This window comes from Oculina patagonica, chromosome 2 (genome assembly GCF_052425735.1).
Source record: "Oculina patagonica isolate OP01 chromosome 2, crgOcupat, whole genome shotgun sequence".
Lineage (NCBI taxonomy): Eukaryota > Metazoa > Cnidaria > Anthozoa > Scleractinia > Oculinidae > Oculina > Oculina patagonica.
Genome location: NC_135759.1, coordinates 1,721,938 through 1,748,472, shown reverse-complemented (window position 1 = coordinate 1,748,472; position 26,535 = coordinate 1,721,938). Strand labels below are relative to the sequence as shown.

The window sequence follows — 26,535 nt, the reverse complement described above, 5'->3', positions numbered from 1 at the left end:
GCTCAAACTTGACTCGTGGTACGAACAAACTCTGCCAGCTAAACATGTATCATAAGTAAACGAGAGCAAATACAATTCTTCATTGTTTAAAAGTTAAAATTTGGCCTTGATTGGCAACACCTTAAATTAAAAACAAATCCTATCAGATCCATTTTTCGCAGGACTAGTTCTAATTTTTGTTCTCTTTTTAAAGGGGAACTTTGGTGCCAAAATCGACTTTTTTCAAGAAAAAGGCCTCCTATTTTCCTCATGAATTGTGTTAGTTTTAAGGTGAAATCGTACAAGATACCTCAGAAATTTTACGTTGAAGTGAGCTTGAAATTCGTTTAGAAATCCGCCATCTTTGAAGTTTATCGAATGTTCATAAATCGGTCAGCGGATGAAGAATGACGTCAGATCGTCAAAGCTTCGAGCGTCCTTCTAGCTGTGTACTTTAAAACAGCACGCCTTCGCGGCCGCCTTTGCTAAAATCATGTCTTCTTCGTCTTCCGACACGGGCTCGGCCTCTCATAATTTCGAAGAAACCCTAGCGGAATGCGTTGGAATTCAGCCCTACCAATTCGAACCGCGTTTTACCACGAATGAAGGTCAAAGCTCTTCCGGCGAAGAAGAAATGGAGAGTGATCTCGAAGAAGAGAGAAACCCTCGTTTGGAAAATTCAGATGACTGGTAGGTAGCGACTTCTTGTATGATTTCATCCGGCGCAACATTTTTCGTTGGCAGTCGATTTTCTCTTGAAAAATTAAGTTACCATTACAATCGAGGAAAAAACATGTTTGTGAAATGTTTGTTTATCTGTGCATCGGTGTTCGTGCTTTGCCATAAGCTGCGAAGTAAGATTGTTGCTGATATCTGTGAATGTAATAAAATAAATCGGACAGGATGATTGCTGTTCCTTTTTGTATGTTTGCTTGTCTTGTAGTCCTTTTAACAACTATAAAAACTTGAGTCGAAATTGAATGCAATGTGTCGGGAATGTGAGTTATGAAATGCGACACCCAAGCTACTCGTTCGCCTCGCATGTTTGTTTACTTTTCGTTCGCACCAAGTATTGTACATGTACAAGCTTATTTCTACTAAACTTTAACGATCTTAAGGCAGTTTCATTTACCCCACCACTAAATAGGTGTACCTGTGGCAATTGTCAGGTCATGGGAAGAGCGGAGGCTTGCGTTTGCTGCCGAGAAATTGAGGCAGTTCAAAACAAAAACACCGAAGCTGTGACTAGCGGTGAATGTGCAGGGCAACCCCAATGTATTACTCAACACCCTGGGTTCCGTGCAGTTTGCTTAAATAGATGGGTGCTTCAAGTTGCCTGGTACCAATACAAACAGCAGTATAAAGCTGCCTACGAAGGGCGAGAAGACAAGCTTTATCGGCATGTAGCATATAGGCAGCTTGCTCGATGGTGTTGGGGGATTTTGGGGAAAGAAATTCGAGTTGTGCTTCCGGCCTGTGCAGTTATGTGCATCCGAAATTTTTTCCCTCCACCGGGACCAGAGGATGACTTTGTATTTGAAGGGTTTCGTTATGCAGATGAGTGACTTTGTCTTGGCTCTGTAAAGTTCAATACGCATTTAATTTTATTTGTGCCAACTGTTGAAATTGTGATCTTGATCGAGAGACAGTTGATATATTAAATTAACTTGCATATAAATTTTAATAGTCCTACGTCCTGTAGTGTTTGTTTTCGAAGGCAATCTTGTGATAAAGCCTAAGGAACCTGAGGTTGCTATACTATGAATTTTGGACGACTTTGTTGCACTCAGTATGTTGAAAATATTCTTTTTATTGACAGACCCAGTAAATTGTATGTTTAGCAATTAATGGTTTAATTTCAATTCTGAAACAAGAAATTTATGGTATAACAACTTATTTAGAACAGCAGTTTACTCTTCTTGTTTTTAGTTGTACTCAAAATAATCTCAATGTTCATGTGGGGCTTACTGTTCTATGTGAATTAAATTATTGCACTTTGGTTGTGACACAGGCGGGTATTTTTTGCAGGTTGCAGCCTTTTTATTCCTTGTTTTTTTACTTCAACTCAAATGAAAGGGTTCAACCTGCAAAAAATGCCTGTCTTTGTGACACTACTTTTCTTCCAACTAAAAATAAATGCATATGATACAGATAGTCTTAATTTCTTGCCAGCCAACAACTTAAAAAGTTATCAGCTTGTGAAAGTACATTACATATATTGTTGGTATGTAAAAACACTGTCATTTTATTTTGTGATCATAAAAAAATGAATGACGTGTAAACAACAATTATGCAAAATCTGCTAAGCTGGACATAACATAACATGTTCTTGTCATACAAGGTATCAAAAGGCAAGCAGTTTTGCAAAGTAGATTATATAAGCTTACAGCCTTTAACCATTTCACCTAATGTTGTTGTCGCTCGTGCACTGTAAATTAAAATATACAAATTCAGTCATATATACAATATATATTTTCCTGTACATGCATGGAGCAATTTGTTTTTCTGTTATCATACAGTATTGATGTGGATTTGGCTTTAATACACAAAATTTTATTTTTGTTTTCCAATTTGTAAAATTGGTTCGAAGAATAGGTTTTGCTTTATATGCAAGCTTTCGCACCACTATGGGCAAGACTTATAATACAATAAAGTGATTTTTGGTGCTGACCAGTGGATTGCCAGAATTCGTTCTAAACAGTAACTTCTAAACCAGTGCCAGTGGTCAAGTGGTCAATACCAAGAGTCACCAAATAATAAAAGAAAAATGTAAACTGCTAACACCAAAGGCAATACTATTTTCATGTATTGAATCTTGAGCGATGTTGTTGAATTAGGTCTGCCTTTAGTGGTGCTGGCTTTGAGGCAATGTTCCTTGGTAAATGGACAGGTACAGGCTGGGCAGCTGCATTCCCTTCCTCACAACGCTTTATAACTTGAGATAGAAGATCTGACAAGTAGTGGTAGGATTTCTTCTCAGTTATGGGCTTCACAACCCAACGCTTGTTTGCTTTCGGAAAGCATAACTTGTAGCGTGCCTCACCTGCCCGTTCTCCCGACTGCACTTGAGCTTGAATGCGGCCAGTGTTTGCATTGTTATCAAGTGCAGCCAGTTGGGTCCTAGCCACCATGCCCTGATACGAAAAATGCTCACGTTTGGAGCAGTACTTGAGCATCATGGAGTGATACACTTCAAGTTTACCAGTGTGACAGAAGTCAGTTAGCTTTGCCAGATCCTTAAGAAGTTTAGTGTTCAGTACCACCTCCTCTAAAGCTAAGTGAGCTTGGGTACCAGGCTTAAGCCAACAAATATTCTTAGCTTCAGAGGATGAAATGCGCCTGTGGCAGCACTGGTGGAAATGGGTGTTTCCTGACCACTTGTGCTTGTTGGTAATGTGATCCAAGACCGACCTCCATTTTTCACGCAAAATATTAACATTACCATCGCAGGTTGCAGCAGACCACCACAGGTGATTGGAAATGGACTGTATCCAAGGAGACAGCTCCTCACAACCCTTTTGTTTGGCCTTGTTGGTGAGCTTCTTAACCACCCACTTTGACAGATGCCAGACATCATGCTGGTGGTTGATATGTGGGTGGTTCCTGGCCATACAACTGGTGATGGTCACATGGCGGTCTGTTGCAATCCTGCTGATGGTAACATCCTTGCTTTCAAGCAACTCTATGCATCTGGAGAAACCCTCTTTCTCCATAGCATTCGATGATGTAACCTCCGAAACTTGGACCACATTAAACGCCACCACATTACCAGTGTCTTCTTCCATTAATGTGTATGTTCCATATTTAGCGGAGTGACCTGGACTGTCACAACGCCCATCGCCATCAAGGTTAACAACCTCCTTGGCACAAAGCATTTCAATTTGCCTTCTGCTTTCAGCCTCCCATGCTTCATTGATGACAGGGAACAAATACTTTTGCTGTGTGTCATAGAAGACACTTTCACTAAAAAATTGGAGGTTGAAACATGAGGCAAAGCGACTGATGGCAGCAAAGGTGTTACCTGTAAATAGAATCGAGGCTGCCAACAGGAGGTTTCCTAGTGGTTTTCTTTTTACCACTGGTTGGGAATCCCAATTGATGGTATGGCCACTGTGGCAGGTCAACTTAACTGATAGCATGCTACCAGTTGTCTTCCTCTCATGTTGGGCTATTATATCTCCACACTCAGGGCACCTTTTCAGCAATGTAGAGAGGCATGAATCGAAGACAATAAATTTTTTTTCACTGTCTTGAGTGCTGGAGTCCCCCTCAAATTCCTCTTCAGATAGAATGTTGTCATCTTCTTTTGTGAGTTTTTCATCATAAGGTAATTGCCAATTGGGATCCTGGTCCTCATCGTCCTTACCACAATCATCATCATCATCATCATCATCATCATCATCGCTCTCATTATCACAGCCATCATTCTCAGTATTACTAACTTCTACTTCATGCATTGGGGGTGGGGATGCTGCATTAAAGCTGTCATCCTCATATGAAGGGAAAATCAAAGGAGGGGGGACTTGCATGGCATAGGAATGATCATTTTTAATTTTCCATTCTTCTGCATTTGCATGGAAGAGTACTGGAAGAGGTTGGTCATTGTTTGACATCACTGTCACATGTACATTAGGACGTGCAATTGCTTCATTCTTATCTGTTTGCGTTGCCACATTTTTGAGGGTTATGGGATCGAAACAGCACTGGGTTCCAACATCATACATCCATGGGCATGCACAACAGGGTTGTAAAATGTTGTCAACAAGGATGGGTTCCTCGATACTAATTTCTTCAACTGGGGATGTGTTTTCATCGTTACTGGCAGCCAGTAATAGTTCTGCAACAGCCTAATAAACAAATGAAAATGTAGTTTTGAATGGGAACCAAGCAGAATTATTGAGCTCATCCTATTTTCTTCGTTTCGTGACCTTTCGTGACTAACCCAAAAGTGGCATTAGTTACAAAACCGAGGAGTAAATAATTCCTCTCAAGTTCATTGGAAGGTAGTAAGTACCTTAAACAGAAAGCAAAAAGACATATGGCGTTTTTAGTAGATGATTGAATGATTGCCAAATCACATGAAATAAGATGTAAATTGAAACCACAAGACTAAAGCAAAGGGGCAAGGTTGAAGTTTATTTAGGAAACATACGAGGGTTAAAATGAGTAACTGCTCGTTGTCACACTGATCCGTCAGAACGATTTGTCACAAAAACAGTCAACAAATAAATTTCGTGAATATGAACGACATGAACGTATGAAGAAACAAATCACTCGTGAAAAGGTATCTTTCTGTAGCGAGGATGAACGTATGAACAGTACACAAAAAGAAATCACTAACTTCTTGTTGCCTCCGTCGTTCGAGGCGATTTTCGCTTGACAATCGAGGTTTTTTGGCCTCTGGAGAGTACTTAAATTCGGACGGTATAGCGCCCTCCTTCAGATGGCGTTTACTCTTCTGGCCCGTCATCTGCGATCGAAGATCCAACTCAAAACAGCTTGGCAAGAAGTGGTCGCTGCAAACATAGCTGTATTTTACTGGCGGCATATTCGAACGTCGTATCCTCTCTAGCCATGCTTTCCTTCGCAGTTTGTCCGATGGAATCTTGTGGTAGCTTACGTCTGTTGTCTTTGCTGAATAATTGGTACATCCAGGGACACAGCAGTTCACCATTTTCGAAGAAACACTTAAGAAAGCTAGCCAAATAAAAATATATGAAGACACGTAGCGGAAAATAAGAGCGAACCGAGCGAAACTATAGTAGGGTTTGAAGATCCCGCGAAAAAGCTTTTGACGTTCACACGTCACATCGTACTGCTGGCCAACATAACGCGGCTCATATTCTTCCAAGATGGCGGAACTCTAATCGCATTTTTCACTCGCCTTTCAGGTAAAATATATAGGTTAAAATGAACGATCTGAAGAAACGGTTTTCAAAAAAAGAATTAGGAAATATAGGCCAAATATACCAAATAACTTCATTTTTACCCCGGAGTTCCCCTTTAAATAGCAAATCCAAAGAGTCTGCCGAAATCCCGTCATCATTTATGATCAACATTATTATATTTATATGCACTGTCCCCTTATTTTAAACACTTGCTAGCAGATATGGATTGCAAACCTTTCTTTTGTAACTAGATTGCAGCGGTAAATGAAACCAACTTCATGGAAATATCAAAGGATATGGTTGCCTCAGCGCAAGCAGGGAATTTCACCAACCCCAAAGCTTTCCATGATATGTTCAAGGAACTCTTTTACATCGTAAAAAGGATAATAACCCCACTTCTACGACAAAATGCCGATATACGGCATTTATCACGACAGTACTCTGAGGTATGGTCTGTAGGATGGAGTTGCTTACGAGGAGCTGAAATACACTACACAAATCAACAACTTATAGATAGAAATAAAAGCGGTCTGGTTGATCTGACTTAAAAACTAGATTACTCTCCCTCCTTGTATTTTGCCGTTGCAAGGCGAATCCGATACTAAAATCACAATCCGCTTAAATGAGTCTAAAATTTGAACGTTCCTGAGTGAACGTTAGCTCGTGATGACTGATGTCAGGGTTTAAATTTTGCCAAGGCTATCAAAGCATGATGTACACACTCGTTATCATAAGTATAGGTAGTTTGCTACAACTACGATGCAATGTGAAATCGTTATGACGTCATTTATTTCATTCAACTAGCTGAAATAGCCTTTCATCGATATTTCAGTTAGATTGAATGTGCAAACGTAAGTCTGTACCAGCAACGTGTGTGACAAAACTCTTATGTCTTACTAAACTTTTGTTGTCATAAGCAATAGCATTGACGTCTTTATGACGTCCTAAGAGCAACTACGCCTTATTATCATCTTATAGACCAGGAAATAGTGAAGAAATGGAATTTCGTCAAACTTGTCCAGAATGAAGCCCTAGTGCACAGTTACAAAAATACTCACTTATAGAACGATCAGTTCACCAAGCCAAAAACCGGCCGAAATAGGACAACTGAAAATGCGAGGCATATTTAGATGCTCGTAATTTAAAATAAAGTTTGAATTTGTCCAGAAATGCAACTAGAATTTATCTGAAAATTTTTCACTGGATGCGATTTTGCTCAAAACGAGTGGACCAGGTAAGGCCAAATTAATATCATCAAAAACAAATTTTTCAGTTAAATCTAATTCTATCATATTATTCCAAAGTTTTATGGCTATCGCGCAAAGCCGAAAAAATTGTCATGCGCGAGTGCACCCGAAATAAATGCGAAGCCACCTTAACATTTATATCCCCTTTCGTTCCTCAGCACTTCATCCAAACGTTACGTTCCTCAATCTATGACAAGGAAGCTCCGTTTTGTAATCATGGATTGGTAAGTTACTCTCACTTCACGATAATACAGAAACCTTTCGATTTAAGTGTTTGACACACTGACAAAATGCTGCCAATCAACGTTATATAGGTTCTCGCGCTTGCGTTGAGGGGCAAGACAATGGCTACAATTTTTCTAATTACTACTCTTAAAATCTGTTACTTTGTTTAGCTGAATATCTGAGGAACAGCATTTTTAAATGAACTTAAAACTTAAAAGTTCTGAAAAAGGCAGATGAATTTTTTTTACGTTGTCTCAAATGTTTTACCTAGCGCGAAGATCTTAAACAACAAATAGTGTTTGTGAATAGTCCATTGCAGCTATCGTCAATGACACCAGCATGTTAACATCCCCAATTTTGTGCTACCTGTATAACGTATGCCTTTCGAGTACTGACCTCCACTTTTGGTGATCTAAAAGCTACTTATGATCGAATACAATTTTTCCTTTTTAAAGGCAGGTGACCGGCAGTTTCTGGAGGGTGAAGCATTCCAATTGCGACAACAAGTCATAATGAGTGGAATCAATGGGTGAGTAATAAATCGACGGTGTCAAGGGTTTCTACGACGGCTTGGATAACACCCTGGATTCTTGGCGGGGGGGGGGGGGGGGGGGAGGGAACAGTTATTCTGGTTTCAGAAGTGTAGAAGGTATTTTAAAGAGTACATACACCACAATAACAACAACAGCATCAACATCAACAGCAACAATAACAACAACAACATACAAAACAAGAAAATGCAACAACGCTAATACTGATAATTTTGTGAGTAATAACAGTGCTGAAAAGTGGTTTGCTCAGTGCACACTTCGGACACTTAGGCGGCCGTTTCTTCTGATTTCAGGAGTGTAGTAGAATTGCAAAAAGAGAGAGAGAGAGAAACTGTAACAACAACGATAGTCTTAAATTGTACAGATCAAACCCACTTCCGAACACAACAACTGCAAGGAACTGCAGCAATACTGATAAATTACCTGACATTTTTTCAGCGTTTACGTGCCTATGTCTAACTTCAAAAAAGAAAGTTTAATGCACGTCATCGAAAAAGAAGACATTATCGCTGCTGTACATGTACCTCTAAAAATAATACCGGCGCCACGGGTGAGATTGCGTCTTCAGTTAAATACCGCTCCACGTCTACCAACAAAAGCAGATGGACCCCCACAAATAAATATCAACACAAAAAATAACGAGACTGCAGGACACGACACAAGCTCAAATAAGAATAAAACTACAAGCGGGAACATGGTAGGTCAAGGAAATATTTAACATAGTTTTTGCGGGCGTGCTTATGGCCTGTCCAAAAAACACGATAGGCCCGATTGTAAAGTAAAAAGTACTCAAGGACTCAAGTTTTCTCACTAATAGTGTCGTGACAAAATTTTGCTTAGAAGGAGGAAGATAAGGGGGGAAGGGGGAAGAAGGAGAAGAAGGAAAAGGAGTTTTTAAAACAGGGTATTAATTAGTCGGGGAAATACACAGTGGACAAACACGTTATCAGCCTTCCCTATTCCACTGATTATGTGAAGGAGGACGATAAACAAGAGGAGGAGGAGGTGGAGGAGCAGGAGCAGGAGCAGGAGCAGGAGCAGGAGCAGGAGCAGGAGCAGGAGAGAGAGGGAGGGAGGAGAAGGAGGAGAGGAGGGAAAGGAGAAGGAGGGTGAAGCGGAGGAGGAGAAAGAGGGGAATGAGAAGGAAGAGTTGGAGGTCGTGGAAGTGGTGGTGCTGGTGGTGGAGGAAGAGGAGAAGGAGGAGGGGAAGGAGGAAGAGCAGGAGGAGGAGGAGGGGGAGGATGAGGAGGGGGAGGATGAGGAGAAGAAGGAATACGAGCAGGAGGAGGAGGAGGAGGAGAAGGAGGAAGACGAGCAGGAGGAGGTGGAGGAGAAGAAGAAGGAGGGGGAGGGGGAGGAGGAGGAGGAGGAGGAAGACGAGCAGGAGGAGGAGGAGAAGAAGAAAGAGGGGGAGGGGAGGAGGAGGAGTTTTAAAAATGGTACTTTTAGGCGGGAAAATAGTGGCAGACAATTGACTACAATAACTTATTTGTACCATTCAATCAGATACTATGTTGTGAAAGTAAATCGGGCGTTGATTTATTTGTTTCTTATTTGTCGCCATATATAATTTAATTCAAGGCCAACGAACTGACCAATGAGCAAATAAAGGACATCTTGAGGGAAAAACATTGCACAAGTGTAAAGTATGATGAGGTAAAACGATTTCAAAACTTTTTAATATTTAGCTGCATTTGTTTTCGGGAAACTGTGGTTGAAAGATATACAGAAAGCAAGCTATAGTCTACTTTGCACAGCTTTTAGAATTTTGCCACTACAGTTAATTAATTTCTCTTTGGTACCTAGTATTTTTAATTAGTAAAATTCCACTAGTGTTCTAACGCCTAATTGCTGACAGTTGATTGGCTGAGCTATTTTTATTCTACTGCCCGTTAGAGCACGAGTAGGTAAAAGACTCTAAATGACCATTTTCACTTAATACGATTTATAATATAAAGTGTTTATTTTTTTTTTATTATTCGGATAATGTAATCCGTCATTTTTGGCAATGTAAGAAACCCTGGCGTGATTTTGAAACTCGAAATTGTTGAATGGACTGAGAGTGTAGACAACGGCAAGTTTGCGAATTCACTTAAGCGTGAAGTTTGATACCACTTTACAAATGGAGAACAATAGTTGGAAATCATTAAAATTCTACTATAGTTGATTTGGCCTTTGACCTCATCAACTATCACCTCAAAAACCTTGAGCTTATGATCTTATTTTGAATTGTTCCATTTATTTTGATAGCATACTTCCATAAAAAAGTACTTCTCTCCTTTTTCTTTTCAGGGAATGGGAGTTTTTGTTTACAATCAAGACACGCCAAAGGAGTCCTTAAAACACTACGAAATTCAAAGCAATATGGAGCTAGTGTTAATTTCTATTTCTATATCAGCTATTGTACTGGCCCTAATACTACTTACAGCATTAAGGTAAAAACAAATGAAAAGAGAAAAGTGTTGGAAGCACAATCTTCATTCTGCCTTTTTGTCTCATTCTGCAAATAAGAATTGAGTCACAAGGTCAGAAAGATTTTTGATTTTTAAATTACACAGGCTTAAAACATCAGAGAGGCTGTTCATACACAAGAGTCTCCTCTTGTCCCTTGGTCTTGGAAATCTTGTATTTGTTTTGGACAAAACATTGTTTGCTTCACGACAGGAACATCTGGTGAGTACAAAGTTGGAACAATATTTTATTCAAACACTACTAGCATGTCTCCATTTTTGGCTTTAACTCTTTAACATGATGGGTAGATAGTTATCTAGATCATCGATTGCGAATAACAACATAAATACTAAATAAGGGTAATAATTCCTTGTATTGTCTCTGTGTTTTGTTTAGGCTCTTTGTTCCGCTGTGACAGTAATTCAGTTCTTCTTCCACACTGCGGTGTTTACGTGGATGCTTGTAGAAGGAATAAATCTCTACATCAAATTGGTGAAAGTTTTCTCGATGAAAAAGCAATATGCAACTTACGTGGCAGTTGGGTGGGGTAAGTATGGAGGTAACTGTTACTAATTTCAGAGTGGCTTTTTGCCTTTTCGTACCAGAAGGCTATGGAGGTTAGAGGTAAAGCATAGAGATTGCAGCACTTGCTCAAACCATTGAAAATCAGTTTTTTAAATGCTCAAATGAATTCCCAGTAGATAACTGAACCCAACTAGCAAGCCAAACATAGGCATTCAGTTTAGATAATTCTTGAAATCTTTGCTTACACATTTTGAGCACACCCTGTCTGTTTTCCTTTCCCAGTCGAAAAGATAAGGAAAATGTATTACCCGCATGATGGACTGAGTTAAATTTCCTTTCTTAATACAGTGGAACCCCGATATAACGATCTTCGATATAACGATATTCCCGATATAACGATGAATATGTTATGTCCCGACAATAGTAAAATGTATGGGACGGAACCCCGATATAACGATTCCTCGATATAACGATATAATTTTACTGCCCCCTTGGCATATCGTTATATCGGGGTTCCACTGTATTAGCTTTAATTAGGCAAAAAAAGTTGTGCGGAAAATATAGGAGAAATTCACCCCCTGTGACTGTTTTTGCGTCCCTTTCCCCGCAGGAATTCCAACAGTCATAGTGGGTTTAGTTGCAGCTATAAAGCCCGCTACCTTTGATATGGGAAAAGCTCAGTATAAAAACATCACATGTGGGTCATTTAACCTCACAGGTGAAGTACAGGGAACCAGGTAAGACTGTTCTTGTTTCTTGACCATTTCAGTCCCAATGCTATTCAAGTTGTAATCCTCTTTACATACATTCTTTCAAAATCAATGCTAAATTATGCACGTTCTACTTTCTTAGAGAGCATATATTGCTTGTTGGCATTCATGTCATACGTTTGTCATGTAATATTATGTTATGTTGCGTTACGTTACGTTAATTTATGTTCCTTTCTGTTCTGTTCTGTTGTCTCATGTCATGTCATGTCATGGTATGTTAATGTCATGTCTTGTAACGTCATGTTATGTTATTTATATGGTATGTTATGTTCCTTTCTGTTCTGTTCTGTTGTCTCATGTTGCGTCATGTTATGGTATGTTTATGCCATGTCTTGTCACATCATGTTACGTCATGGTATGTTATTTATATGGTATGTTATGTTCCTTTCTGTTCTGTTCTTTCATCTCATGCCAGGTCATGTCATATCATGTCTTACCGAACCCAAATTCGAAAGTAGCCAATCAGGAGCGCGATCTACTGTCCTGATATCCTACGATATCAAGTCACTGACCTGATATGCCACCATATCATGGTCACTTTGAAGTAAAGTAGTGTTACTGTACGATGATTTGAAAAGAGGTTTTACCTATCAAATAGAACTTCGTAAATTAAATTTAGCGGTGTTTAGCTGTCGTAAAAAGAGAAAAACTTTCCCGCCCAAACTAAAATTGAGCGCGCTCGAGCGATGTTTGCCGACGAGTACTGAAACATTCAGACTAAAACAATGGAGTCGGAGTTTCCAAATTTTTCGCTAAATTTGGATTTTGAAAATGTAGAGAATGAAACTCCAAACAAACGAGTAAAACAATGTGAGAAGAGAACTTGATAAAAGTGTTGAAGACCGAAAAAAGTAGGTCAATACATTTAAAACTACGTACCTGTCAAGCATTGCTTCAACAGAGCGAATAATATCACCGGATGTTTGGCTGAATTTGGGTACGGTAAATACCTAATCGTACCTTTTTGGTACGCTTCGGCGGCATATCAGGCTCGTTTGGTCTCGCCATGGGTATTTTGGCTCGACTGCGTCTCGCCAAAATACAAACCATGGCTCGACCAAACTCGCCTGATATGCCGCCGAAGCGTACCAAAAAGGTACGATTAGGTATAAATATTATGTCATGTCATATCATGTTATGTTACGTCATGTTATGTTATTTGTAAGGTATATTATGTTATGTCATGCCGTGTTCATGTCCATGTTCATGTTCATGCAATATTTAACAACTATTCACCAAAGTGGAGGTGGCTAGTGATGAATATTTACCGAGCCGCGAAGCGGCGATATTCACCAATAGCCACCGACACTGACTGCCAATCAGAACGCGCCAAAAACGCTATCCACTGTTTTGGTATATAAATAGTATTATTATAAACAATAGTTGTCACTGCATACTCGAACATACCAAACTATTCTCTCTGCTAGATGCTGGATTAACGGAAGTCTGTGGATTTACAAAGGGCCCATCTTAGCTATACTTGTGGTATGTGGTGTGAACTTTGTTAACCCATGGACATTCATCCAAAGTCATAAACCTCTGACAATACATACTAGTTATGCAACGCTTTCGAGTGTTGTATACGAAGAAAATACAAGTGACAAGTGGGATATTCCATAGTATACCACGAGAAAGTGTTGTGTAACTATTTTATACCATGCCATAGAAAATACGCTTACTAAATTTCATCTAGAATAAGATCGCAGCGCACGATGGGAAGGTTGGATTGAATACCGTCGAATATACACGGCTTTCCTGTATTCTGATTGGCTGTATTTTCTATGGCATGGTGTAAATAGCGTGGGGGTGGTGGAGGTGGTGGTGGTGGTGGTGTGGGGGGGGGGGGGTTGATGGTTTTTTTTTTTGGTTTTCGTTAATGTTGTCATTTGTCAACTCGAAAGCATTATGCACTCCGGAAATTTCCTTGAACTTGCTCTATAAGTCAATTTTTTAAGTGTGTATTTCTTTTCTTGCAGGCAAATTTTGTGTTGTTCGTCATTCTTCTTCGCGTGATCTTTGGAAAACTAGCCACCAAGTACGGCAAGGACCATGTGGAAGTCACTAAGTAAGGATATGAAAATGATCAAGTTTACAAAATAAAACTAAAAAAAAAATGTTAAGTAACGCAAATACGCATCACACAGGCAGCCATTCTAGTCATAACTGAATGACAGCAGTTAAAACAATTGTCAAGGACGTCTTCTCAACTAACTTAAGTGACAGTATTGCTCGATTCCGTGATGTCGAATTTCAGTAATGTACTGCACCATGGTTCGTAGCTTTCTGAAACATTCCTTTTGTAGTACGCGTGGCCAGTCGTAATGTAACAAGGGTCATTATAACATAAAAGTCATTGCTATTCCACTTCATATAAGGAATATGCAATTCCGATATTCGTACCATACTTTGATCTTCTTACTAATGATTTAATGATTTAAAGCTGAAACCTCCTTGTCGTCCAAATGTCAGCTTGAGGCAGGAGATTACGGCTTAAAGCCATACTTTCATGAAATTTCATTGTTTCATGTACTATAAATCTTCTAAACAGTAATAACATACTTCTCCATATTTTTATATTTTAAGGAGAGGCCTGAGAAGCATTGTCGCTCTTCTTCCCTTGCTGGGTGTCACGTGGTTGTTGGGATTTTTCATCGAGTTTCATATTGCTGTGGGATATGTGTTTATTTTGCTAAACTCTACACAGGTTTGTAGTTTAATCTGGATGGGTTCGTAGAAAATTAGGTATATACATGAGTATCTTTAAACGAGATTTATGAATCTGACTTGAAATGATTTTACCCGTATTTTAGGGTAAGGTACATTAAAAACTCGCGAGTAAAAAACCTAACTTTTAAGTGACAGTCCGTCTAAGGATCGACCGCTCAATTTGGATGAAAAGCTCGATTTCCTTCAAAATTTCTCCACTAAACAAGGTTGATATAAGGTGAAAGAAAACACATTTCTTTGGTTCCCGTTCTCGATAATACTTGAGATTTTGAGGCTAAAGTTATCGATACTCGAAACCCACAAAACGGGCCTTTCAGCAAGTCGAAATTAGCCCAATTTTAAATGCTTGCCGCCAAGCGTATATTTAACGGACGAATACAAAAATAACACCAGTAATAGATGTACCATAGTACTTGATACAAGTGGTAAAACCAAACCAAATCATTTCAAATTTTTAAAATGATAGTCATTTAGACAAGGCAATGTCCACGCCATTTGCAAGTAACGGGCGAAGTGTCGTAGCAAAAATCAAAATTTCTCAAAATTCTGACTTACTCCGAGAAAGTCTTCTATTTTTCTGAAAGGTATAAAGATAGTTTTTAAAAACCATGAAATAATATTTAGTGGCACCCGAGAATTTGAGGAGATATAGACGGAGTAAAGTTCTAGAAATCTGGCAAACAGTCGAAATCAAATATCACTAGCACAATTCCAAATTTTGTCAATTTCGACTTCGGTTGACTTATCCACAAACATAAATTACCTGTTATCATAAAGAGAAGAATATTTTAAGTCTTACCTTCAAATTCCCACCGCTTTTCTTTTACGGAATCATTTCTATGGCATTTCTTTTGAGATTATTTCCACTGTTTCGGCCACGCTGCACTTGTTATTTCCGGAAGAGTTCGAACTACTCTTGCTTGGATTGCTGCCATACTCCGCATAAATACTAAATGTTTCCGAAGTGGTCCGTGGAACGAGTGAAGGTAATCGTCTCAACATTTTGCTGGTTGACGAATACAATAGCGGCATCAAAAGGAAGGAAGAAAATCGAGCAAGTTTGGTCAAGTTTGCTTTGAAAAACCGGCTGCCATGTTGGTTTCGAAGTACTGCCGCTGACCGCATAAACAGATTGTGCTGAGCAAATCAATAGATAATCGATGTCAAAATGGTTCCAAAGCTATTTTGATAGGAAGACAATGTCCAAAGAGGTAAATTGCTCATTTGCTGTTATTCTAAACGAACAGTGTGGGCCGAACAGAGGCGAAGAAGATGTCGTTTCTCTCCGCGAATGTCTCCATGACATTAGTAATCACCTTCGAAATTGTCACTTGTCACGCGAGAATGTGACGGAGGTAACCCTTATTCTCGCTCGGGCTGGCCTATTTGACCTCGGGGTTAGTAAGGTGAAAGACATGACTGTGTGCCCAAAACACAGAAACAATCTTGGCAGATACTGGCAGTCCCCCAGAACCTGTCAATACCCCGAACATTCTGGAAAGCTGAAGAAAGTTGAAGACGGAAATGTGATCAATTTCAAAACGGCCAAAGAGGTTCTTACTTTATTTGGCGAGAAGATACAAGTGGGATCCCGTAAGTACCATTGAAATTAACTGCCTTTTTAGACACATATTTATAAAAAATTCAAATTGCATTATTGTGTAAATCATCATCGGCAATGTTTTTGTGTTTCAAGGAGTTCTTGTTTATTTAGGTAATTTAATTATATTATTTCTCTTTAATTAGCAATTTGTACATCATGCCGAAAAAAACACAAGGAGAAGCTCGAGAAGGCCACATGGCTGCAAAGTTTTTCCGAAGACGAGTCTCCCATTAGTGAAGGTTCCGACAGGTAATAATTTATTTACCAAAGCTCCACAGTACACCCGTTTTCACAGTTGCAAGTGTAAAAAAAAAATGAATTTCTGCATTCTTACTTATGATAGGAATTGTTTTACAGGTATGCCAAACAAGAGGCTAAGTTGGCTATCAAACATGTTATATCTTCTACGCCATATAAGGAAGTAGCAACACCTCTAAAGACATTTAACGAAACGGATGTCGATTGGAACCCAGAAGGTGATTATGCTGCCTTAATAACAAACACAACTTTCCCGTAATGATTAGCTTCCCCTATTTTATTCCAATAAACGCCCACTATCTACATTTATCTTTTAAAAAACTCACACGTCTTATGAACAAAAAGTCATTCTCATTAGTTATCCGTATATAGCACATGTCCTGCGATAAACGTAGGTTACTAACAATGTACGTAGGTTACTAGGATCTGTACCAAGTTTTGCAAAGTGCTGCATTACCATAGTTTTTTTAACTTCAAATGTGTTTTGTGTACAATTTGTTGAATAATAAAACAATTATCCCGCTAAATAATGCGGGAAAGCGTCCGTTTTTAGCCCACTCGGCCTACGACGTCGTCGGCCAAGTGTCAGGCGGTTTCCGCGTGATATTGCCAAAGAATTAGCGCTTCTTCGTATTATTTGTGCTCCTACTCTCGTAATGGAAACGCCTCCACATTCTACATCTTAGATTGTACGAGCTAGAAATAAACCGACTTTCGAACTTTCTTTTCGCCCAAATACCCTTTCATTATTAACTTGTGATTCCCAGTCCCATTGACCCAAATTCCATTTTCCTAGTGAAAATATAGGCAAACGCAAGTTCCCATTTTACCCTTTCAGAAACCTTCTTTATTTATTTTATTCATTCTTCACTTGCTAACAGGTGGGATAAAGAGAAAAAAAGTGGTTTCGATTCACATGTTTTTCTAACCAAAAATTCAACTCTTCATTCAATTTTTAGTTTCCATATTTGAGGTAAGCCTTAGTGAGGATAGCCTTTTGTCTACGTACAACACTACAATGAATCTTGTGGCCGAGAGGGCAAATGCACACCACAATCCGCTAACGTTTCAGCTAGACGTTCCGTGGGAAAATGCCAGCCAAGAAACAAAATCGCAGTGTGTTGACAAAGCCAGAGAAGATTGTCTCCTCGTGTGCAATATGATTGCACCAGAAAGTGGAGATGAGTTGTACAACGCTCTCACCTCCCAGCATGGAATTGAGCCTTCTCCAGAAATGGAAGCGCTGATGACAGCCTATAGAAATGCTAAGACCTCGGGCCTCAGAACTCAGATTCTTAGTCTTTACGCATTTAAGTATCCAATCCCCGTATTGATGAAACTTCACGAGCCGTACGAAAAGATCACCCGTTATCAAGTGAAGCGAGCAAGAAGTCACGCGAAACTGCATGGTCCTGGAACCATACTAGAAAAGGAGATGAAGCATCGTGTGCGACTTGATATGGCCAAGGTAGATCATTTCCTCGAGTTTGCCAATCGACCATATTTCTATCAAGATGTGGCCTATGGTAGCCGAGTACTAAAACTTGACAGCGGAGAGAAGATCCCCATGCCGAATGTAATTCGGACCGTCACACGATCTACCATGGTCAAGCAATACCAGAGTTTCTGCGAAGAGGAGAACTTCAACCCTTTGAGTCGGTCAACTTTATTCAAAATTTTAGATGTGAGACAGGCTTCCCAACGGAGGTGAGAACGACACTTTTTAATGTATATATCCAGAAGCGTATCATAAGCTTTTAGCCTTTGATATACTTGTATGTACTTGCGACATGTTCCAGTTTAAACAATATAATACATTGATCATCATTACACCTTTTTACAGTGGCTTGTTTTTTGTAAGTATGACTTTGCACCTGTTCTTTCCCTTTCTCTTTTTTTTTTCCTTTTTTCACATGAAAAACAAAACAAAAACAAAATGAACAATCACATGACTAAAGTGGGATATATTCTATAAAAGCGACTTCCCTGGCCGACATTTGGTGCTCGAAAAAATCCTGAGCTCGGGCTCGTTACTTATATGACTAATACAATTTTTCACCAATTTAGGTCACTTCAGGGATTAGATAATATCGCTGCCGATGGTGCTGCAGGATTCCAAACAATGGAGAGAATTGTTGACGATCTCAAAGAAAAAGGGATTGACAGGGAGTGGTGCGTATCTGCAAAACGAAGACTGCAAGAGGGAAAACGATATCTTAAGACAGATTACCGAGTCCACTGCAGCGAGGAGAGTTCCCCATGTAAAGACCACTGCCGAAAATTTGCCTTAAGCGATCCTGTAGAGAAAGATTTCACAGAGGAATGCGATCATGAACATAACTTGAGATGCGACATGTGTGAAGACCTTAACGATGTTATGAACGATGTTAAGCGACAGATTTGCGAATCATCTGCTTCTCTGTACAGCAAAGAATATGAGGAGGACTTGCTGTACGACTTTGAACACGCCAGAACGGACATTTTTCAGTGGAAAGCCCATGTTTTGCGATCGGTGAATCAAGACAAGGCAAAGCACGACGTCATAAGAAATCTTAACGAAAGCACTGTCTTGGTAGTGATGGACTGGGCGATGAAATTTTTGCAGATGAAGTACAGAGAGAAGCAGACAGACTGGTATGCTAAACGAGGTATCAGTTGGCACGTGTCGACCGTTATTTTTAAAGAAGAAGCTTCCGACAACGTAGAAGTCCAAACATACGCCCACCTGTTTGATTGCTGTCAGCAAGATTGGTTCGCTGTCTGCTCTATTTTTGAAAATCTTCTGGAAAATGTCTTAGCATCCAGGCCCTCCATTAACAGCGTATTTCTTCGCTCGGATGAGGCTGGATGCTATCATAACAATGCCCTCGTTGCTTCTTTGAAAGATGTCGGACAAAGATTAGGCGTTCAAGTGAAAAGTTACGACTTCTCCGAGCCTGCCTATGGCAAGGATGTATGCGACCGAATTTTGTGCCCCATGAAGAGCTCAATTCGTTGCTACTGCGATGAAGGCCATGATATTAACTGTGCTGTAGACATGCGCACTGCACTATTAGAGCGTCCAGTCCGGGGAGTGACGGCCTCGGTATGTGCAATCGACGAGAAAAAGAACACTCTTAACGTCAACAAAATTGATGGCTTAAGTAAGCTCCATAACTTCACATACGATGACAAAGGCCTACGCGTTTGGAGAGCCTATGGAATAGGTCCTGGAAAACTGATTTCTTTCGATGACGTTATTACAGAACAGCAAGGCAAAACAGGTCCTATTGTTCAGGAGAGTGGCGACTTTTTTACTCTGAAGGAAGCACGACAACTCAACATCAAAAATCCGGAGAGGATTGACACTGAAGAATCGACCGAGGAAGGTCAGCTGTTTGAATGTTCAGAACCTGGGTGCGAAAAACTTTTCAAGAGCTTCCGTGAACTTGAAATTCATGCTGAAATCGGAAGTCACGGAAATAAGCCCATGACGGAAAGCTGCTACGACCGCATACGGAGAGACTGGGCCGAGCGTTTTTCCACTGTTGATCCAGTGCATTCAGACGGTTCAACCAGTAGTAGAAGTAGCAACCCAGAGAAGACGACAATAGATGCGCCGCCTTCAGATTTGAGCCAAGGATGGGCTCTTTCAAAACCACGTGCTGCGAACCGTTTTTCTCCAAAGGTTAGGGCATACTTGAATGCAAAGTTTGAACTTGGTGAAAAAACTGGTTTGAAGGCGGACCCCAATCAAGTTTCAGCAGACATGAGAAACGCCCGAGATGAAGAGAACAACCGACGCTTTTCTAGAGAGGAGTGGCTTACAAAAACTCAGATTAAGGGCTATTTTTCCCGTCTAGCATCCGCGAGAAGGAAAGGACAACAACCAAATGACGCAGATGACCAGACAGAACTTGAGGACATTCTTGCTGAAGAGGAAGAAAACAACAGGCAACAAGTGATTAACAGCATTATTGAAGAGATTGGTCTTCGCCATCCCATTTGCTACGACGTGTACGATCTTTGCGAATACCACAAGTGCAGCAAACTTTCAAAGTTTAATGTGCAGGTGTTGAAAACTATTCTAAAGGCCTTTGATATTCCATTTAAATCAAAGGACAGGAAGAAGGATTTGGTGGATCATTTAGCTGCATTTGTTCAGCAGTGTTCGTGTTTTGAATAAGACCTCACTTGAAATGATATCAGACATGCGCATTGTGAGTGTAAATCCGTGTAACATTTCATTAGAGTGAACGTCATTTTCGTAGGCTAATGGCATAAGCCACTCTATTTTTTTTTAAACTCTGTTGTGTTTGTCTACGTAAGCCGATTAGGGAGCGTTCATTTCAGGGGGACTTGCATAAAAAGCGACAGGGATGATCCTCGTCTCGTTTAAGGATGTAAATTTCGGATTTTTGGTCTCGCTCGGGGAGTTTCAGGCTATACTCCAAACATTTATTAGCCACAATGGTCTCTTTTCCGGCTGCACTGAAAGAAATTTACAAATATAAATTATATTCTTAGTTTTTTGGTGACTTTCATTGGTCAAGAAAAGCTTGAGCCACACGCAAGTTATTTTCTTTTAGGGGCTCTTTTTAAAATTTCCGACAAGCATCCCTGCCCCTTTTAAACAGGATCCTTCCACCGGGGAAAAAAAATAGAACTACGTTAATGATCTGGCGCTTACTTTTGACAACTCAAGGGAGGGCGCTTAAACGAGACAGGGTGATAGTTTGGGACAGGGCGCTTATTCTGTTTTTTTTTTTTTTTTTTTTTTTTTTTTAAGAAACAACCGAGAGTTTAAAAAATACTTAAATAAATATTAAGATAACTAACGATAACAGAAACTGCAATGTTCAGAAACAAATTGTTTTTTTTAATGCACTATTACGTATGTCATCTATTAAAGGAAGACTGAACTACGTTTGATACGTACTCTGAAGGCGCTTTAATGATATTAGAATAGGGGCGCTTATCATGACAAAAACACATTCAGAAGGGGGCGGTTGTTGGAAGGATGAGCTAAATCGAATCATTACGGTATACCTAAATTAATGTGTATATCGGGTTTCATCTACCTGCTTTCCCATACTCCCTTCGAGAACAAAAAAGCCACCAATGGCGCAAATAAGGTTTATCTCAGTCACATTCTCAAGTGACAATAGTTAGAAATATCAGCCGTCCTCTCGTCTGGTACGCGTCCTGGAGACACTCGCTAAAGAATTTTATTTTTAAAAAAAAAAACATCTTTACCTCTATTTCGCCCACACTGCAGAAGCATTTTTTTATCGATTACTTCATCGATTATCCTATTTATCCACATTTTTTTTTCCATTGATTTGCTCAGCACAATTTGTTGATGCGGTCAGCGGTAGTTCTCTGAAACCAACATGGCGGCTGGGTTTTCAAAACAAACTTGCTCGATTTTCTTCCTTCCTTTTAATGCTGCTATTGTATTCGTCAACCAGCAAAATGTTGAGACGATTACCTTCACTCGTTCCACGGACCACTTCGGAAACATTCAGTATTTATGCGGAGTATGGCAACAATCCAAGCAATAGTAGTTCGAACTCTTCCGGAAATAACAAGTGCAGCGTTGCCGAAACAGTGGAAATAATCTCAAAAGAAATGCCATAGAAATGATTCCGTAAAAGAAAAGCGGTGGGAATTTGAAGGTAAGACTTAAAATATTCTTCTCTTTATGATAACAGGTAATTTATGTTTGTGGATAAGTCAACCGAAGTCGAAATTGACAAAATTTGGAATTGTGCTAGTGATATTTGATTTCGACTGTTTGCCAGATTTCTAGAACTTTACTCCGTCTATATCTCTTCAAATTCTCGGATGCCACTAAATATTATTTCATGGTTTTTAAGAACTATCTTTATACCTTTCAGAAAAATAGAAGACTTTCTCGGAGTAAGTCAGAATTTTGAGAAATTTTGATTTTTGCTACGGCACTTCGCCCGTTACTTGCAAATGGCGTGGACATTGCCTTGTCTAAATGACTATCATTTTAAAAATTTGAAATGATTTGGTTTGGTTTTACCACTTGTATCAAGTACTATGGTACATCTATTACTGGTGTTATTTTTGTATTCGTCCGTTAAATATACGCTTGGCTGCAAGCATTTAAAATTGGGCTAATTTCGACTTGCTGAAAGGCCCGTTTTGTGGGTTTCGAGTATCGATAACTTTAGCCTCAAAATCTCAAGTATTATCGAGAACGGGAACCAAAGAAATGTGTTTTCTTTCATCTTATATCAACCTTGTTTAGTGGAGAAATTTTGAAGGAAATCGAGCTTTTCATCCAAATTGAGCGGTCGATCCTTAGACGGACTGTCACTTAAGAACCTGTTAGGCTAAAATTTGACAGTTAGACACTCTCTTTATAAGAACCTCTTTAGCCTAAAATTTGAACAGGTTCTTATTTTCTAAAATTGACTAAAAGTGTTTCTTTTAGGGTAATAACATAGGTCTACATTCTGGATTCTCTTTGGAGACAACTAGGAGCCTCTGTTAGCTTGGTTCCCTCAGTTCAAAGGTGTAAAATCAATCCCTTATGACAGCCATCAGTAATTAATAAAAAAATCACAAGTCGTTAGAAAAGATTGAAGTAATAGCCTTATTTCCTTTTCACAATTGTAGCGAGATGCCTTTTCTTTAAAAATAAATTTGCCACTATAATTTTTTACATTGTCGTGTACAATACGAATTTCTTACTCACCTTGCCAATTTTCAATCCATTACGAACATCAGAAGTCGTTCTATTTTAACGTTTATTTCCGATAATTTTCGGCCGCCATTAGACAACCTTGTTCAAAGGCTTGGTTGCGAATAGGGAGAAAATGACGTCAAAGGCTCCAAAATACATCACGGGTTGAAATTATAATAACAATATGTATTGAAAATCACGCGAAAAGAAACAAAAACTTTGGACTTGTTTTTCGTGCAATTTTCTATGCTGATTGTTATTCTAATTTCAACCCGTGAGGTATTTTTGGGCTTTGACGTCATTTTCTCCCTATTCGCAACCAAGCTTTGGGACAAGGTTGATTAATGACAGCCGTAAATTATCGGAAATAAACGTTAAAATAAAACGACTTCCGATGTTCGTAATGGATTGAAAATTGGCAAGGTGAGTAAGAAATTCGTATTGTACACGAAAATGTAAAAAAATGGAAATCGAAAATTTGATCATAGTAGCACTTTAAAGCAACATGAAAATGTCAAACATGTAACATCATTAACTTGTTGTATTTGTTCTGCATTTTTACAGGGAGTCTTGTTTTTCGTCTTTCATTGTGCCCTTGATGATGAGGTAAGATAACCAAATTAGTCGCGAACTTGAAAAAGGTTAAAACATGTAACATTGCATCTGACACTACAGGATACACGCAGTCTTCAGTTTTATTCATCTTCGAATGAGATCCTTGAAAAACTCCTGTTGGCCTATTTGCTTAATTCCAAAATGAACCCTTCAGTACATGGCCGTCCCAGGCATATTTCCAACTCAACAAACAAACAAACCTACACAACCTACACAACAACAAACCTAACCTGAGACAATCAGATTTTTCTACTCCTAGATACAACACTTTTACTTATGAAAAGCACTCTGCGTTATGTAGGACCCAAACTATGGGGAAAACTTTCTACGGCTGACAGATCAGCCAAGACTCTGCAGGCTTTCACAAACCGTATTCGCAAAAAAGATATAACTCCCTTAATGGACAGCGGCTGTAAGGGATGCATCCTATGCTGCACTTAGTGCCTCTCAAGTCAAAACATTATTATTAGATTTTTACATTTTTTACACCATAGATTATAATAACATTTTTATATGACTTATATATATTTTTATTGTATTTATATTTAGTATTAGTGTAGCTTTTAGTTTTTTAGCAGTGTCCCCTAATTAGTATGGTTTTATTTTCCAGGCTATAAGGCTTTGACACTTAAATAAAGTTTCTTATCTTATCTTATCTTGACAAACATTCACAGAAGAGTTTTTCTTTAGGTTCAAGATGCTATACGGAAGTTAGTTGTGAAAAACAAAGCAAACTTTAAGACAAGAGGAACACCAGCCTTCAATCCGAAGAAAACGCCTGTTGTGGAAAGACACTCCAGAGTTAAAATTATAAATGATTCTGGTAAGTTTAAAATTTTATGTCAGCCATATTTTAATTCAGCTTTTAAAAGTGTCCTAAGTAGCTTTAGTAATTTAATGTTATCTATATGATAATTACGAATGCGTTTTATGAAAATTATTGTAATTTTATATGCTTTATTTAATTATTTCTTTATTTAAAATTATCGATTTGATTAAGTAGCAGTTTTGATTATATGGACAAAACATTGGGCTTTGAATTTCAGAATTTGCATGATTTTGAAAAGGCAAGCGCAGTTGTTTTGGCGTTCATTTTATTTTGTTTAAATGCAGGCCAAGAAAAGCCGTTTTTGGAGGTGGTTGAAGTTCAGCTCCAACTGTCTGTTCTAAACGGTAAGTGAGAAACGTTTAATATTCCATAAAACAGCTGTGATTCAATTACTAGCAATAGACTGGAAGCACACTTTCACGCAACACACAAACATTCGCAAAAATCTTACATTGAAAGGAAGAAAGAGAGGAAAGGAGGAGTGTCTAAGAAAACGGACTATGTTGAAGAGACTATCAGTTTAAGAGACTATGTTTAGGACGTTTGCTTAGAAAAGGAGAGAATGTAGTGTCGAGCGGTCGAACATGCCTGGATTCTCCAGAGAGTGTGTGAGCCAATCGCGAGTATGTTATTGTTGTCCTTAGATATAAGGCCCTCGATTATGTATTCAAAGTGTAGTGTGATCTAGTGTGTGAAATGGCTCTGTAACGGACGAACACATTAAATTTACCGTTTGTTTTCCATCGAGTTTCTGGTGGTTCTACAGGAAAGAGGGAGGGAGCAAGGGAAGAAGTAAAGGAGGGTGTTAAGGAGGAAGATAGGATGGGAATGAGCAAGGGAGGGAGGAAACCAAGAAGGGAGGGAGCAAGGGATCGCGTGAGCAAGGGAGGGAGTGAGCAAGGACGGGAGTGAGCAAGGGAGGGAGTGAGCAAGGGATCGCGTGAGCAAGGGAGGGAGTGAGCAAGGACGGGAGTGAGCAAGGGAGGGAGTGAGCAAGGAAGGGAGTGAGCAAGGGAGGGAGTGAGCAAGGGAGGGAGGGAGCAAGGGAGGGAGGGAACAAGGGAGGGAGTGAGCAAGGACGGGAGTGAGCAAGGGAGGGAGTGAGCAAGGGATGGAGGGAGCAAGGGAATGTGTGAGCAAGGGAGGGAGGGGTAAGGGAGGGAGTGAGCAAGGAAGGGAGGGAGCAAGGGAGGGAGTGAGCAAGGACGGGAGTGAGCAAGGAAGGGAGTGAGCAAGGGAGGGAGGGAGCAAGGACGGGAGTGAGCAAGGGAGGGAGTGAGCAAGGGATGGAGGGAGCAAGGGATTGTGTGAGCAAGGGAGGGAGGGGTAAGGGAGGGAGCGAGGGAGGGAGTGAGCAAGAGAGGAAGTGAGCAAAGGAGGGTGGGAGCAAGGGAGGGAGTGAACAAGGGAGCAAGAAAGTGAGAGCGAGAAGAAAGGGAGAGAGGTAGGGAGGAAGGTGATGGACGATGGGATCGTTGAATGTATGGAAAATAAACTGAATCATAATTCTGTTTTGTTGAATTTTCTTGTTAAACAGAACAAGAGCACTATAAAGAATTCGTCACCGCTAAACGCCCACCGACAACAGATGATTCGTCTTCAACTGTTTACAAAGCAACCCTTGGAGGGGACACCGCTGTGTATGAAATAGCCGTGTAATCAGTTAGCTGAATTAACTAACGAAACATTAGACGTGGTAGGTAACTAGAAAGATATCGATAGATTGTTGAGTTCTTAGTTATCTAAATGTAAAAATAATTGATGCCGTTACTGTTAATGGACATTGTGTCTGTTTGTCTCTCTTTCTGTCAAATTTCAGAAAGATAATTATTCTGCGCGTTCTATTTTAATTTGCATGATAAATTCCTCATGTTACAAAAATAATATCAATATATTATTACAAGTTATGTAGCTGGGTCATATTTTAGTTATGGCATAGGGGACTCCCATACGTTAGATACAAATACTTACCTATTGCTGCTGAGAGCGTGTTAAAAAAAAATAATTGGAGCTGTATATATATTCGATGTTCCTGGTTTGTATAAAACAAGTGGACAAAAACAGCTTTTTTTTGAAGCAGAAAAAGAATATTATGCATGCCTAACGGGTATAACCATCCGCCACATAATAATACAGAGGGTCTCCCATTCGAATTCCGCCACGACAGCAG

At 39.6% G+C, this 26,535-nt stretch overlaps 3 protein-coding genes across 3 annotated transcripts in view; 2 read left to right on the top strand and 1 right to left on the bottom strand.

Annotated features, from left to right (window-relative positions):
* LOC144642574 (uncharacterized) overlaps window positions 1-26,115 on the top strand; it is a 79,226-nt gene extending 53,111 nt beyond the window's left edge. The window contains exons 14-29 of the mRNA XM_078501556.1: window positions 6,119-6,313; window positions 7,273-7,338; window positions 7,795-7,868; window positions 8,329-8,587; window positions 9,472-9,546; window positions 10,183-10,325; window positions 10,449-10,563; window positions 10,738-10,888; window positions 11,477-11,603; window positions 13,064-13,121; window positions 13,613-13,701; window positions 14,220-14,340; window positions 23,486-23,527; window positions 24,227-24,359; window positions 24,650-24,709; window positions 25,903-26,115. Coding sequence (XP_078357682.1) covers window positions 6,119-6,313; window positions 7,273-7,338; window positions 7,795-7,868; window positions 8,329-8,587; window positions 9,472-9,546; window positions 10,183-10,325; window positions 10,449-10,563; window positions 10,738-10,888; window positions 11,477-11,603; window positions 13,064-13,121; window positions 13,613-13,701; window positions 14,220-14,340; window positions 23,486-23,527; window positions 24,227-24,359; window positions 24,650-24,709; window positions 25,903-26,024 — 1,830 coding nt within the window. The 3' untranslated portion in view covers window positions 26,025-26,115. The remainder of the gene's footprint in view (window positions 1-6,118; window positions 6,314-7,272; window positions 7,339-7,794; window positions 7,869-8,328; window positions 8,588-9,471; window positions 9,547-10,182; window positions 10,326-10,448; window positions 10,564-10,737; window positions 10,889-11,476; window positions 11,604-13,063; window positions 13,122-13,612; window positions 13,702-14,219; window positions 14,341-23,485; window positions 23,528-24,226; window positions 24,360-24,649; window positions 24,710-25,902) is intronic.
* On the bottom strand, window positions 2,565-5,113 carry LOC144637699 (uncharacterized). The gene has a single exon (XM_078496772.1). It carries the CDS (start codon window positions 4,701-4,703, stop codon window positions 2,781-2,783), a length of 1,923 nt encoding a protein of 640 aa, XP_078352898.1. The 5' UTR covers window positions 4,704-5,113; the 3' UTR covers window positions 2,565-2,780.
* On the top strand, window positions 19,160-20,624 carry LOC144637689 (uncharacterized). The gene has a single exon (XM_078496764.1). It carries the CDS (start codon window positions 19,202-19,204, stop codon window positions 20,387-20,389), a length of 1,188 nt encoding a protein of 395 aa, XP_078352890.1. The 5' UTR covers window positions 19,160-19,201; the 3' UTR covers window positions 20,390-20,624.
* Window positions 26,116-26,535: the final 420 nt, after the last annotated feature.

Excerpts from the sequence above, each read along its gene's own strand:
- LOC144637699 (XM_078496772.1), bottom strand. The coding sequence starts at position 4,703 with ATGTATGATGTTGGAACCCAGTGCTGTTTCGATCCCATAACCCTCAAA.
- LOC144637689 (XM_078496764.1), top strand. The coding sequence starts at position 19,202 with ATGAAGAGCTCAATTCGTTGCTACTGCGATGAAGGCCATGATATTAAC.